Source organism: Podarcis cretensis (assembly GCF_951804945.1).
Source record: "Podarcis cretensis genome assembly, chromosome: 5".
NCBI classification, from domain to species: Eukaryota; Metazoa; Chordata; class Lepidosauria; order Squamata; family Lacertidae; genus Podarcis; species Podarcis cretensis.
In genome coordinates this window covers 22955034-22968001 of record NC_137174.1, presented here as the reverse complement: position 1 = coordinate 22968001, position 12968 = coordinate 22955034, and the positions used below count along the sequence as shown (strand labels likewise).

Genomic DNA, 12968 nt, shown 5'->3' with positions numbered 1-12968 from the left:
CAAATACCTGCTTAGCTGTAATGCTCATTGGATGACCCTGGGTCAGTCACGATGTTCCTGTCCAAGATTGTTGTTAGGTAAAATGGGACAAACCCCATTTCCTCTGAGAAAGTGTGGGTCACATTTAAATAAATAAATACTTATGGATGGTTTATGATGAAACCTAGCCCTTGGTGACCCTAATGCTTATATTAAAAATGTTTTCAAGAAACTTTGCATCCAGTAAATATGTGACTAATATTTAAATGCGCAATTGGCTTAAAAAACTAAATTTAAAAACAAAACAAAATTGGTGTTCTAAATTGTTGGAAATGAATGCAAATGTATCATAAGGATAGTAAAATATAATTAAAGTGTCAGCGGTGAAATTTAATAATCTTAAATGAAATTAAGGTAATAAATTAACCTAAAAATTAATTTAGTTTAGAATTTAGCATTGAGTTCATGAGTTAAATAATTATGTACTATTATAATTTTTTAAAAGATTGTACTGAGTAATTAATATTTAAATGTAAAATTGTACTCATAAGATTCAGGTATGAAAGCTTATATATCTGTAGTAACATACACACTCACTCACACATCCAAATCAGGTTGTAGCTTGAAAGAACTAATTTTAAATGATCTATCAATAAAATTTATTCAATGTTTTCTTGAAGACAATCCAAGGTTTGTGCAATGATTTCTCCGTATCTGAGTTATTAACATCTTATAACATTGTGTTATGCTGCCCCTGTTCTAATTTATAAAGTGTCAAAGCATTTAACCACTTGCATCCAAGAACACACACGAAGCAGTTGTTGTGCAGCCAGTAGCTCTCTATCCTCTTCTATTTTATTTAGTATTTCTGTTTCCTTTTTCTTTTCGGTGCTGCTTTTTCCATGACACAGTGCACAAAACCACACTAAAACCTTTTCAGAATTAAAATGTTGTGCATGCTTGCAGAGAGAAAGAAAGAGAGGGAGGGAGGGGGAGGGAGAGAGAGGGAGAGAGAGAGGGAGAGAGAGAGAGCATAAATTTTAAGATTTGAATCTGAAAAGTACTGTGGGCACAAATCATGATTTTGGTGGGTGGCTGGATTAGAGGTGGTCCGACCACAGTGCCTGATCTTCTAAGAAGACATGACTGTCTGGGAGGACTTTCTTCTGACTTATCTCAGAGAGAAGTCAAGTTTGGACTGCAGTCAAGGCCAGTAGATGAAGTGCCTTGATCCTGATAAGTAATGAAAAAGCATATACAAAATAACAATCTGTAAAGAGGGACCCATCAACGTTTGACTGGTAGGATGGGGTGCCTAGAAATCTATGGGGCAGACTAAGGGTGTGCCTTCTAAGGCGTTGTGTTCCCTCAATAAACCTGACGGCAGAATCAGACATGGCATATACAATATATCCTTCAGGTACACCCAGTATACCTGAAGGAGCGTCTCCAACACCATCATTCTGCCCGGAAACTGAGGTCCAGCGCCGAGGGTCTTCTGGAGGTTCCCTCACTGCAAAAAGTGAGGTTACAGGGGACCAGGCAGAGGGCCGCCTTGATAGTGGTGCCCACCCTGTGGAATGCCCTCCCATCAGATGTCAAAGAGAATAACAACTATCTGACTTTTAGAAGACATCTGAAGGCATGGGAAGTTTTATATTTTTGATGTTTTATCGTGTTTTTAATATTCTGTTGGGAGCCACCCAGAGTGGCTTGGGAAACCCAGCCAGATGGGCAGGGTATAAATAAAGGTAAAGGGACCCCTGACCATTAGGTCCAATCACGGATGACTCTGGGGTTGCGGTGCTCATCTTGCTTTATTGGCCGAGGGAGCTGGCATACAGCTTCCGGGTAATGTGGCCAGCATGACTAAGCTGCTTCTGGCGAACCAGAACAGTGCACGAAAACGCTGTTTACCTTCCCACCGGAGCGGTGCCTATTTATCAACTTGCACTTTGATGTGCTTTCAATAAATATTATTATTATTATATTTATATACACACAAGCTACTGTATTAGGGGAATGGATGGAACCCACACAAAGCTAAATGTTGTTATGTCAGATCATCTTCTGCATTATTTCAGCAGTCTTTCCTAGCTCCTCTCACCTGCCTCTAAAGCTTTTAGACTTTTGGATTTTCTATTTAGCCCGAGGTCTTGTACATGTAATCAAATTGTGGGAAACAAAAACAAAAGCCCCCCAAACCCCCCACCCAAATTGCTGAGGATTTGCAGCTCCCTTGTACGCAGTAAGGTGACATGGTGGACCATTGATCATTTCACAAAGAAGACTGTTATGTTAAGTTACTAAATCAAAATAGAAAAATAACTGATGGGAAAATGGCTTTCCTATTCATTTTTTGCATGTGTTCAAGGTGTACAGCCGACCATAATGCTCTGCATTTATATGGAAATGAAGGCAGCCTAGGGACTGGGTGTATTAATGTTCTTGCTCTAATATAATGGCCCATGATTTTGTGATGCTATCTGCATCTAGCCACAATCATCATGCCTAGCCAAGGTCTAGTCGCAATAAGCAAACAAATGGAGTTACCAGTACAGTGAAACAATCATTCACAACTTGCGTAACTGTTTTAAAAACAGAAAAAGAATGTCACTTATGGGTGCCAAATAAATAACCCAAGTCAGGAGTTATACAAAATTATGCTGATGGTGCCTATTTAGCAGTGTTTATGAGGGGGCAGCCATGTTTCTTCTGTCAAATTCCCCCAGGGAGCAATGCATTATCACCAAGCTTTGTTGCTCCCAGGGGGGCTTGCTCTATGTTCAATCTAGGCACATGGCAGCAAGGAGCTCTGTGGGGAGAATGGAGGCACAAAATAATAATAATAATTAATAATAATAAAATGTATTTATACCCCACCCATCTGGCTGGGCTTCCCCAGCCACTCTGGGCAGCTTCCAACAAAATATTAAAATACAGTAATGCATCAAACATTAAAAGCTTCCCTAAAGAGGGCTGCCTTCATATGTCTTCTAAAAGTCTGGTAGTTGTTCTCCTCTTTGACATCTGATGGGAGGGCATTCCACACGGTGGGTGCCACTACCGAGAAGGCCCTCTGCCTGGTTCCCTGTAACTTGGCTTCTCGCAGTGAGGGAACCGACAGAAGGCCCTCGGCGCTGGACCTCAGTGTCTGGGTAGAACGATGGGGGTGGAGACGCTCCTTCAGATATAGGTTTAAAAGGAAAACTTTGTTGGCTCAGAGGCAGTGCACAACCCTCAGACCACTTCACAACAGAATCTACTGAACTGCAGATTCTGAAGTGGATCATTGATCCATTCTGGGTCAATATTTGCCCAGATTACAATCATAGAATCATCTAGTCCATCCCCCTTCAATGCAGGAATTTCAACTAAAGCATCCGAAACAGATGGCTGTCCAACATCAGTTTAAAAACCTCCAAGGAAGGAGAGTTCACCACCTCTCATGGTAGTCTGTTCCACTGCTGAACAGCTCTTACTGTCAGAAAGCTTTTCTGAATGTTTATTCGGAATCTTGAAGCCATTGGTTCGAGTCCTACCAATGAATTGCTACAGATCAAACCCCACTGATGTACTCACAACATTGCTGACTTTTAAAATCCTGTTTAATGGAATCAGTTCACACATGCAGCTATGAGTCATCAAGGGTTGGTTCGCACATAGTTAAGAACTGGAGGTTTGCATGTTAAACGGATATCTTAGACCAATACATAATGTATAGAACTTTCTTATAACCTCCAATCCTTGCACAGAAATTTTTGTTAGTGGAGTCAGAGCACATATTCAGTTGAGTCATCAGGTGCTAAGAAGCCACTTAAGGGAGGATGTAGAGCTCAAGTAGGACAGTGCATGCTTTGCATGCAACATCTCAAATTCAACCCTAGGCATCTCAAGATGGGGCAGAGAGATTCCTTTCTAGAACTCTGGAAAGCTCTTGTCTGTCAGCATAGATAGTACTGTTCTAGCAAAACCAGTGTAATGACTCAGCATGAGTCAGCATCCTGTGTTCTGCTTAATGACTTCTGATAATGTACCTGCATGCCTAAATTGACAATACAACAAGGGGTGGCTATTAAATACTATCTTCTCTTTTTATTTTTTGCTGTTGTATATTAATCATGGATAAGGCCACATTATATGAGAGTGATTTTGAGAAATCTTACATTCCCTCACCCCACCACCCAAAAAAGTTGCATCTTTTCAGAAAGTTTAATGTGAGAAGAAGAAGAAATTCTCTCCCAGTCTCTTCATCAACCATGAGGGAATTTATTCTTGTGCTCAGTCTAGTTAATGTTTCATACTACCCTCTAGTAAAGTTCAAGTCAGAACAGAGCTCATCTGGGATTTGTGAGGATAATCCCGTTTGCAAGCCCTGTGCAGGTACCCATCAGAAGGCTATCTGTCTAAGTTCACCAGAGCATCTCATGATCTGGGTGTCAGGCTGATGGTAAGATTTCATCAATAAGCAGCATAGAGCTGTCCGATCAATACAAGCCTAGATAACCTCATGCTATTTTCCCTGCCCCATGGGTGAAGAGGAATGATGTGTGTGTGTGTTCATACTTGGAACCGAAGCACAGCAAAGAGTCCCAAGAGAGAGACAAGCTTTTGTTGGAGAAAATACTTAAATAAGTTAACCCTGTGCTCATTCTGTTGCCATCACAGCACAGGTTTTGCTTTGGATAGTTATTGAACCACTGCTGCAAAGAGATAGCATCTTTTGGGACAGAAAGGGAAATAAAGTCAACTTGTCATCATTGTACAGTGGTACCTCGGGTTACAAACACCTCTGGTTGCAAACACTTCGGGTTACAGACTCCGCTAACGCGGAAGTAGTATCTTGGGTTAAGAACTTTACCTCAGCATGAGAACAGAAATTTCGCAGCGGCAGCAGCAGGAGGCCCCATTAGCTAAAGTGGTACCTCAGGTTAAGAACAGTTTCAGGTTAAGAATGGACCTCCAGAATGAATTAAGTTTGAAACCAGAGGTACCACTGTATTGGACTGATTAAATTGTAGTTATTTTGAGAGTGGCACCATTTTAACACCACTGGGAAGGAAATTCTTTGTTGTTTGCTTTCAGTCTGCTCACATCTGTGCTGGCCGTTAGTTTGCCAAGATGGGAAGCTTGAGATGTGAAGGCCTCAGGAGGGAGAAACACTGGGAATTCCCCCCCCCCCCAATTTTGGGTGTGTGTGTTTTTCACACCTTCACATCTCAAGCCATTGCTCAGTGGTATAGAGTATCTGCTTTGCTTGCAGAAGAGTTTCTATTTTTTTTCTCCATGCATTTTTTTTTAAAAAAATTCAAAATTATAACAAGACATATTATCCAAAACCATATCATCCTTGTCCCCCCCATTTAAAAAAATTATGAATGTATCTAAGTGATATACAGCAGAAAGCAGTTAACAGTCTCATTAGAACAAATATACAACAGGAAAACAGTAAAGCAGTAGTATAAAAGCTAAGGCTGTGCACAGCCCCCCCCCCCCCCCCGATCTTGCCCCAAATCAATTTAGGGGTGCAGCCAATTTTTAAATGCAGCTGCATCTCCTTCGCCCTGCACCTCACTAAGAGAAAGAGGGTTCAGTCTGCTGGCTGCTGCTTTGCAAGTGAATGGGGAAGACACTTGTGAGCCTGCAGGATTCGACCTTAGTGGGGAATACACCAGTAAAACAGACCTCTGCAGCTTTCCAACCCAGTCCCTGTTAGCAGCTCCAGGCAGCCCGGCCCAATCCAGGGCAGCCCAGAGTTCTCCTGACCCCAATAAGCCCAAGCTTGGATCCTTGAAAATGTGCTATATACCAATTGTACCATCCATGCACAAGGGGGAGATAGCAGTATGTTGGGAGAATCCCAAGCTTTGAAGAACTTGTGGGGGGGGGGGCATCTTAGGGAGGAAAACCCCCTAAAAAAGGAAAATACCCAAACAGCCAGCATGGAATGTGTATGTTCAGTAGGCACCAATTCTGATTTACTGTTGTGGGATGGAAAATTGGGAGGCAGAAGAGAAAATGGAGTGGAGTATTCTGGGAGGAAGGCATGGCTGGCACCTGGAGGAGGAGCACGTCACAAAGCAGCATTTTCTTGTATGGCCCACTTGTAAAGCAAATAAATGAAAATTTGCTTTATTTGAACCCCGAAGTCTGCCACTTCACCCTACCTAATGCAGCCCTGAGAAGCATTAGGTATTTAGACATAATTCTGATTCACATTAAAGGCAGATTTTGCCAATCTATGTTCCTAAGACTCTTCACGTAAGGTTACGGCCAATTAAAACCCCACTGTACATCTCCTCTGTCTTTGTCTTTAGAAGAGGTATAGGAATAATCATGGCCAGATAATAGGATCACCACAGCTCAGAGAGATAACACACTGAAAATACTTGCTAATGAATCTCTGTACCCCCCCCCCCACTCCCTGTGTGCTTTCTCCTTACAACCTGCCCTACAGGAACAAAACAGTTTCTCAGCTGCAGCAGTGCCTACAAAGAAAACTCATTATTAGCTGAAGATTTGCAGAGAAGTTTGCTCTGCCAGCCAAGTTTGGTGAGTGTCCCTGAGCCTCAAGCAAGAGACCTTAAACTTTTTAAAGTCTCGGTGACTTGCACGAAATAGCTTGAGCTATCGAAAACCGAGATCTTCTAAAGCAGCAATTCCTAAACTATGTGCTGAAAGAGAACAGCAAGTGTGCCGTGAGAAATAAATTAGAAGTTTCCTGTAAGTTGAAAGCACCTACCCGCAGATGAGACTGCCTGTTGTGTTTCACTGTGGGATGAAACTGCTCTGGCATTGCCACATTCCACCACATTCCTATTTGCACTGCAAGATTAGATAGATAGATAGATAGATAGATAGATAGATAGATAGATAGACAGACAGACAGACAGACAGACAGACAGACACAGACAGACATGCCCCTTAATCACTGCAACATCAAAATTTCAGGCATTCAGCCTGGACACACAAGCGAGAAAGTGCGTTGTGGGGTAGTGTGTGCGCAGATGACATATTAAGGCAGCACCACTCACCTGACCTCTGACTGGCTGTGTTGCTGCTGCTTGCCAGGAGTTGAGAAGTGGTGGCGGCAAGCTCAGTGTCATAAAAACACCAGCAGGAGCACAAGATTGGCTCTGCAGGTGTGTTTCCACCTTGCTGACTTCCCTATCCTAGTAAGCAGCAGCAGCACAACCAACTGGAAGTCAGGTGAGCGTCAACAGCCCGTGGCGTGATCAACTGCTGAGTCTGTGTTTGCCCTACCCTGAAAGTCCCCGTGTGTGCTCTGCCCGGAATGCAAGCTTCCTCCCAATAACCTGATGAGGTGGAATGTGGCTTGCAAGCCCCCTTTTGACCTGCACACAAAACATGTGAAGGTTTGGAGAAGGTGTGCCTGGCGACCTTACGGGAGAGCATGCATAGAAAGGTAAAGGTAAAGTGACCCCTGATCATTAGGTCCAGTCGTGACCGACTCTGAAGTTGTGGTGCTCATCTCGCTTTATTAGCCTAAGGAGCCGGCATACAGCTTCCGGGTCATGTGGCCAGCATGACTAAGCCGCTTCTGGCGAACCAGAGCAGCACACGAAAATGCCGTTTACCTTCGCGCTGGAGTGGTACCTATTTATCTACTTGCACTTTGATGTGCTTTCAAACTGCTAGGTTGGCAGGAGCAGGGACCAAGCAATGGCAGCTCACCCCGTTGCGCAGATTCGAACCGCCGACCTTCTGATCGGCAAGTCCTAGGCTCTGTGGTTTAACCCACAGCGCCACCTGCGTCCCCATGCATAGAAACAGGGCTTAAATTGGAGCCATGTATAGGGTTGACTCCATTCAAAGCTAGCATTTGAGGAGACGTCAGGTACTCGGCCATTTCTGACTTGTTAAATCTGTGATGAAGGATTCACCCATGGTTACAGTCTCCAGCACTGCATGCTGCAGGCATCAAGCATTAAATGTGCAAATGTGGGTACACACTCTTGGTGTTGTATATTCATTTCTTGCCCAAGAACTGGTATCAGCTGCCAACTCTTATCATCATGTTCTATAAATCATGAAACTGTTTTGTAATTTGTGTAATGAGGGGGAAAAAGGTTGTTTGGGTTTTTAAGGTTTTTTTTCTCCTTCTTTCAAATTCAGCATATTCTATAGAAAGAAAAAGCTTGCTGTGAAAGAGCTTAAAGAGGAAGTTAATAGTGCCATAAAATATGCATAATGTTTTAGTGAGAATCCATCTTCTTTTAGAAGCTCCTTAGAATTTAAGGCCTTAATGGGGTTGAGTATTTCTTGTGAAGGAAGAATGGGAAAGACCGACGGAGAGAATTATCTTTTCATTTTTAGAAAGACATTATTTTCTTGTAATTGCAGCTTTCTGTGGTGATTAAAAAGCAATGCAAAATCTTTTGATTGAATAGATCTGTCTTCTTGTCTGAAAATTTTAGTTCTGATGGGTATATTGCCTTATAAATTTCATTAAAAAATTATTAAAACTTATATGGCTGCCCATTAAAGTCCTTAATAATTGTGTTACATGGACAGAATGAGTGCCATCTGTTTTTCCCTTAGCACAACAGCTGAGTGGTAATCCAATTTATGCATTCCCCTTAATACATTCTTCTCGCTGTTTCAAATAAAATGCATTTTCTCTTTGACAATAAGCTTCACTAATTGCAACCTGGGCATAGGACTGATGCCTCGTGTGTGCATGTGTGTGTGTGTATCAGCATTCACTGCTACTAACATTTTGAAATGGCCTTTAATTATTTTAATTGCTTTTTAAAAACACTCTGCTTTTTATGTGAACTTCAAATCCCCTTTGTTGGATAGTATAGAAAGCTTACACCGAACGAGGCAGGAGCTGGAGCCCTTGCCAGGTATTTGCTTCCCTTCCAAGACACATAAGTGGGAACACACTGCCCAAGTAGGTTTTGAACTTCCTCAGAGAGCGAACACAAGGAGAGCGGGCAGCCTTCTGTAGACGTTTGCCCTCCAACATCTGGGTGGTTGTCAGGATACATACAGTAATGTCTCAACGGCCTACCACTAAGTGTTAGTACAGCAATGCTGCTCACGTCTGTTCAGAAATAAACTCCACTGAACTCAGTGGGACATATTCCCAGATAGGGATCAGGAGAAATTCAATTCCATTCATATACAAAGGCAAACTTTCTGTTTCCAAAACAATGCACAAATCAAAACAGAGCTGCCATTCAAAAAATCTGTACTTCTCTGAATTTTGCATTGCTGTTCTCCAGCCATGTTTGCAAAAATACCTACATTAAGGTACATTGTGCACAACTATGCACATATCAGTAAAAATAACATACAAGAAATGCAATATAAGAGGGGATTTGATTTTACAAAAAAATTAGGCAAAGTTGCATACAAATGTGGATATTGGGGGAAAATAGTTAAAATGCTGACAAATTTTCATGATGGTGTTTTTAAAAATCACAAGCTGCTGTGGAAATGTGGAGAACTGAGTTTAAGCTTGGAGAAATGAGAAACGGGGAGATCGAAATTTATCAGTTTGCCCATATTCTTACCAGGTATGTGGATTTAGGACTGGAGCGCTAAGCTTCAATATATAAAACCTCATTAAGGGACTTTGTCCCTTTTCTCCTAAATCTGAAATGACATCCCCTAACAACCACCTAACATATAGAATAAGAGAACAAGAACATACATTGAGAAAATATTGGAAAATGTTTATTCCCAACTGAAGAGCACAATAAAGCTGTTAGAAAGTCCCTCATAATACTCCAGGTATTCCTGACTGAAACAGACAAAAGTTCAGGTAGAGTTCACAAAGAATTGAAGGAATCTGTGAAGTCAAGACAATGGTGGCTGTGAAACTTAGGGGGATAGTTCTACAATCAGTTACAGGTGGTTCCTCGTGCCTCTTTTTCATGCATCTATCTCCTGATGTCATTGACGTCTTCATAAAGACTTCAGGGCACGAGTAACTGTTTCCACAACTGCTGCCTGAATGGTAAGCTTAGGCTGCATTTCTAAACACAATTCAGGCCATCCCATGTTTTGTTGGAGCTGCACATTTGAAGCTCCTGGTGTAAAGGTGTTGTCTGTGTGAGAGGAGAGAGAGAGAGAGAAAGCAGCTGTGGAGGCCACAATTTGAACAGAACCTGCAGAGAGGGAGATCTAATCCTTTCTCCAGCTAGCCACAGTCAAAATTGGGAATCCCCACAACTTCTTTTACAAAAAGAACATTACCTTGGGCTCCAAACGTGAAGCTCCAACATGATGTCGCTGGCTCTTACAGCTTTGAGAGTAAGTCCAGGTGAACTCTGTGAAATCTACAGAGGATCATGCTGCACATTTCTCATTTGCAATAATGAGAGAGAAAGGAGGCTCTTCAGATAGAGAGTGAACTTAAGAAGCAGAACCAGACTCCATGATTACACACCAGCTGTCCTTATTTCTTGGTGGTTGTCTCCAGTAAAAATCTTCATTCTGACATTTATATCTCACTCCTGATAGGGGTCGAAGAATGTCAGTTTTGATAGCTCTCTCAGTCTCTTATTTTCCTCATCTTCAGTTCAGTTAAAGCGATTTCCACATCAGTTTGCACATTTTTTAAAAGTCTGCAAAAAAAAAAAGTCTGGGTTTTCATGCACAGTAATTAATGCATTTTTGCTAGCAATTTCCCCTAATAAAACACATTGTCAAACATTATTGTTGCTCATAGACATATTTGTGCACACTCCCTCCTAATGCATGCCATCTTTGTAGGAGGAGAATGCATCATAAAATTTGGAGCAGTTCAGATTTTGAAGGACAGATGTGTTTTGATGCAAGTATTGGAAGAGGACGTTTGTCCACAAACAGCTTTCTGAGTCATGTGGCTAGCATGACTAAACCGCTTCTGGCACAGCGGAACACTGTGACGGAAACCAGAGTGCACGGAAATGCCGTTTACCTTCCCACCACAGCAGTATCTATTTATCTACTTGCGCTGGCATGCTTTCAAACTGCTAGGCTGGCAGGAGCTGGGACAGAGCAACGGGAGCTCACCTCATCGCGGGGATTCAAACTGCCGACCTTCTCATCATCAAGCCCAAGAGGCTCAGTGGTTTAGACCACAGTGCCACCCGCGTCCCTGAAGCTGGCAGTAGCAGTGGGCAGAGGCAGTCATTGTCTGGCATCCCAAAGACATAGCAGTTGCATATGAGTTCTGATCCTCTTTTCCCATCAAACTGAGCCCAAACTATTCTATGATTCCCTAACATTTTTGGCTGGTTTTGGAGAGGCAGCCGACAACAACTGAAGGGGAGCATCAGCATGAGATCACAATAGCCAGTCCTTGGAGCTGGCAGCATCAGCATGATGTCACCATGTCCAGTCTCTGCCCTTTAGTCAAGCAGTGTCAGAATGAGATCACAATGGCTAGTCCCTCCCCTTAAAGCAGTAATCATAATCATGAAGTCACAATGCCCAGTCTGCCTCCTTCAAGCAGGCTGCATCACCAGGAGGCCACAACATTCAGCCAAGCAGTACAAGGTTGCTATGGGAGTCCCTCTCTTTCAAGTAGGAGTGATATATTGTGCTCTGTAGTCATCAATCTCCTTGAAGCTGGCAGTAAAAAGGTAAAGGACCCCTGGACAGTTAAGTCCAGTCAAATGTGACTATGGGGTTGTGGAGCGCATCTCGCTTTCAGGCTGAGGGAGCCGGTGTTTGTCCGCAAACATCTTTCTGGGTCATGTGGCCAGCATGACTAAACCTCTTCTGGTGCAACGGAACACCATGATGGAAACCAGAGTGCACGGAAACGCTGTTTACCTTCCTGCCACAGCTGTATCTATTTATCTCCTTGCACTGGTGTGCTTTTGAACTGCTATATTGGCAGGAGCTGGGATGGAGAAATGGGCACTTACTCTGTTGCAGGGATGCGAACTGCCGACCTTCCGATTGGCAAGCCCAAGAGGCTCAGTGATTTAGGCCACAGCGCCACCCCCGTTCCTGGTTAATTCATGGCTAATTTTTAATTCCAGTGAATGTACCCTGAATATGATTTAGTTGACTATAACCCTTTGGCTCCGTTCATGATTGGTTCTAGATCCTGCCACCATCATTCTGCATCCCCAGAGAAATTGCTCCAAGGGAATGAAGAGCTTGACAGAAATGAAAAAGGTGGTTCGACTGAACAAAATTTATTGAATGGAATGTCACAATACCAATAACCAAACAGATCTGATTTATAGCTGTCAACATTTTCCTTTTTTTAAGGGAAATTCCCTTATTCCAAATAGGATTCCTCACAAGAAAAGGGAAAAGTTGACAGCTATGATCTGATTCTGTGATGGCATTATTGAGGGCACAAGGACAACTGGAAAGATGGGCAATTTAAAGGAGAATGTGAATATTTCCATGTGGAATGTTGAAACATTGCTGGAAAGGGGTTTGTTTTGGCATTGCTGATAATGTCTACCCACACAACCTCAGAACGTAAGAAGGGCCTGCTGGATCAGACCCATCTACGTCAGCATCCTGCTCTCAGGGTGACCAGCCAAATGCCTTTGGGAAGCAAACAAGCTGGACCAGGGTGCAGCAGCGCTCTCCCTGGGCATTCAGAAGCATGCCGTGGAGGCAATAGGCATCTGAATAAGCCCACTAAAAATGAGTGGGTTTTGGCACAGCTGCGGCATTATGATGGCACTGTAGCAACGGCAATTTCCCCCCTCTTCAAGGTGTGATGTAACCGGGATTGTGAAATGCTACACTGATCCGATTGCAAACTCGGGGGGGGGGGGGATTTCTTTACCCGTCTTCTCAGGCCAATAGCTGGCGTTGCAATATTTCTTGTACCCACTAATGAGAACATTTATTCTTAGATACAGACGAGTAGCTCAGTAAGTGTAGGTGGTGACCTGTGCGTGTATCTTGCCTGGTGGGGGAGACTTGATACCTCTGCCAACATATTATTGAATCTTTAACTCCCACACTGAGTCTCCACTAATTTCATTTAGTGCGCGGAA

The 12968-nt window shown here is 42.9% G+C and overlaps 1 protein-coding gene and 1 long non-coding RNA gene across 4 annotated transcripts in view; one reads left to right on the top strand and one right to left on the bottom strand.

The window, feature by feature from the left end:
* The window catches only part of LOC307215933 (uncharacterized protein), a 177596-nt gene that overhangs the window by 140673 nt on the left and 23955 nt on the right, over nucleotides 1-12968 (top strand). Inside the window, exon 1 of one of the 3 annotated variants that reach the window (XM_079975771.1) lies at nucleotides 11409-11579. The exons of the other annotated variants lie outside the window; for them this stretch is intronic. Within the exon in view, the coding sequence (XP_079831897.1) occupies nucleotides 11424-11579 (156 nt within the window). The 5' untranslated portion in view covers nucleotides 11409-11423. Of the gene's footprint in view, nucleotides 1-11408; nucleotides 11580-12968 lie in introns of those variants that run through there. 3 annotated transcript variants of the gene reach the window in all.
* Nucleotides 9663-11140, bottom strand: LOC307216003. The gene is made up of 2 exons (XR_013838870.1): nucleotides 10913-11140; nucleotides 9663-10577 (listed from the first exon to the last, which is right to left on the bottom strand). It is a non-coding gene; the product is annotated as an uncharacterized lncRNA (long non-coding RNA).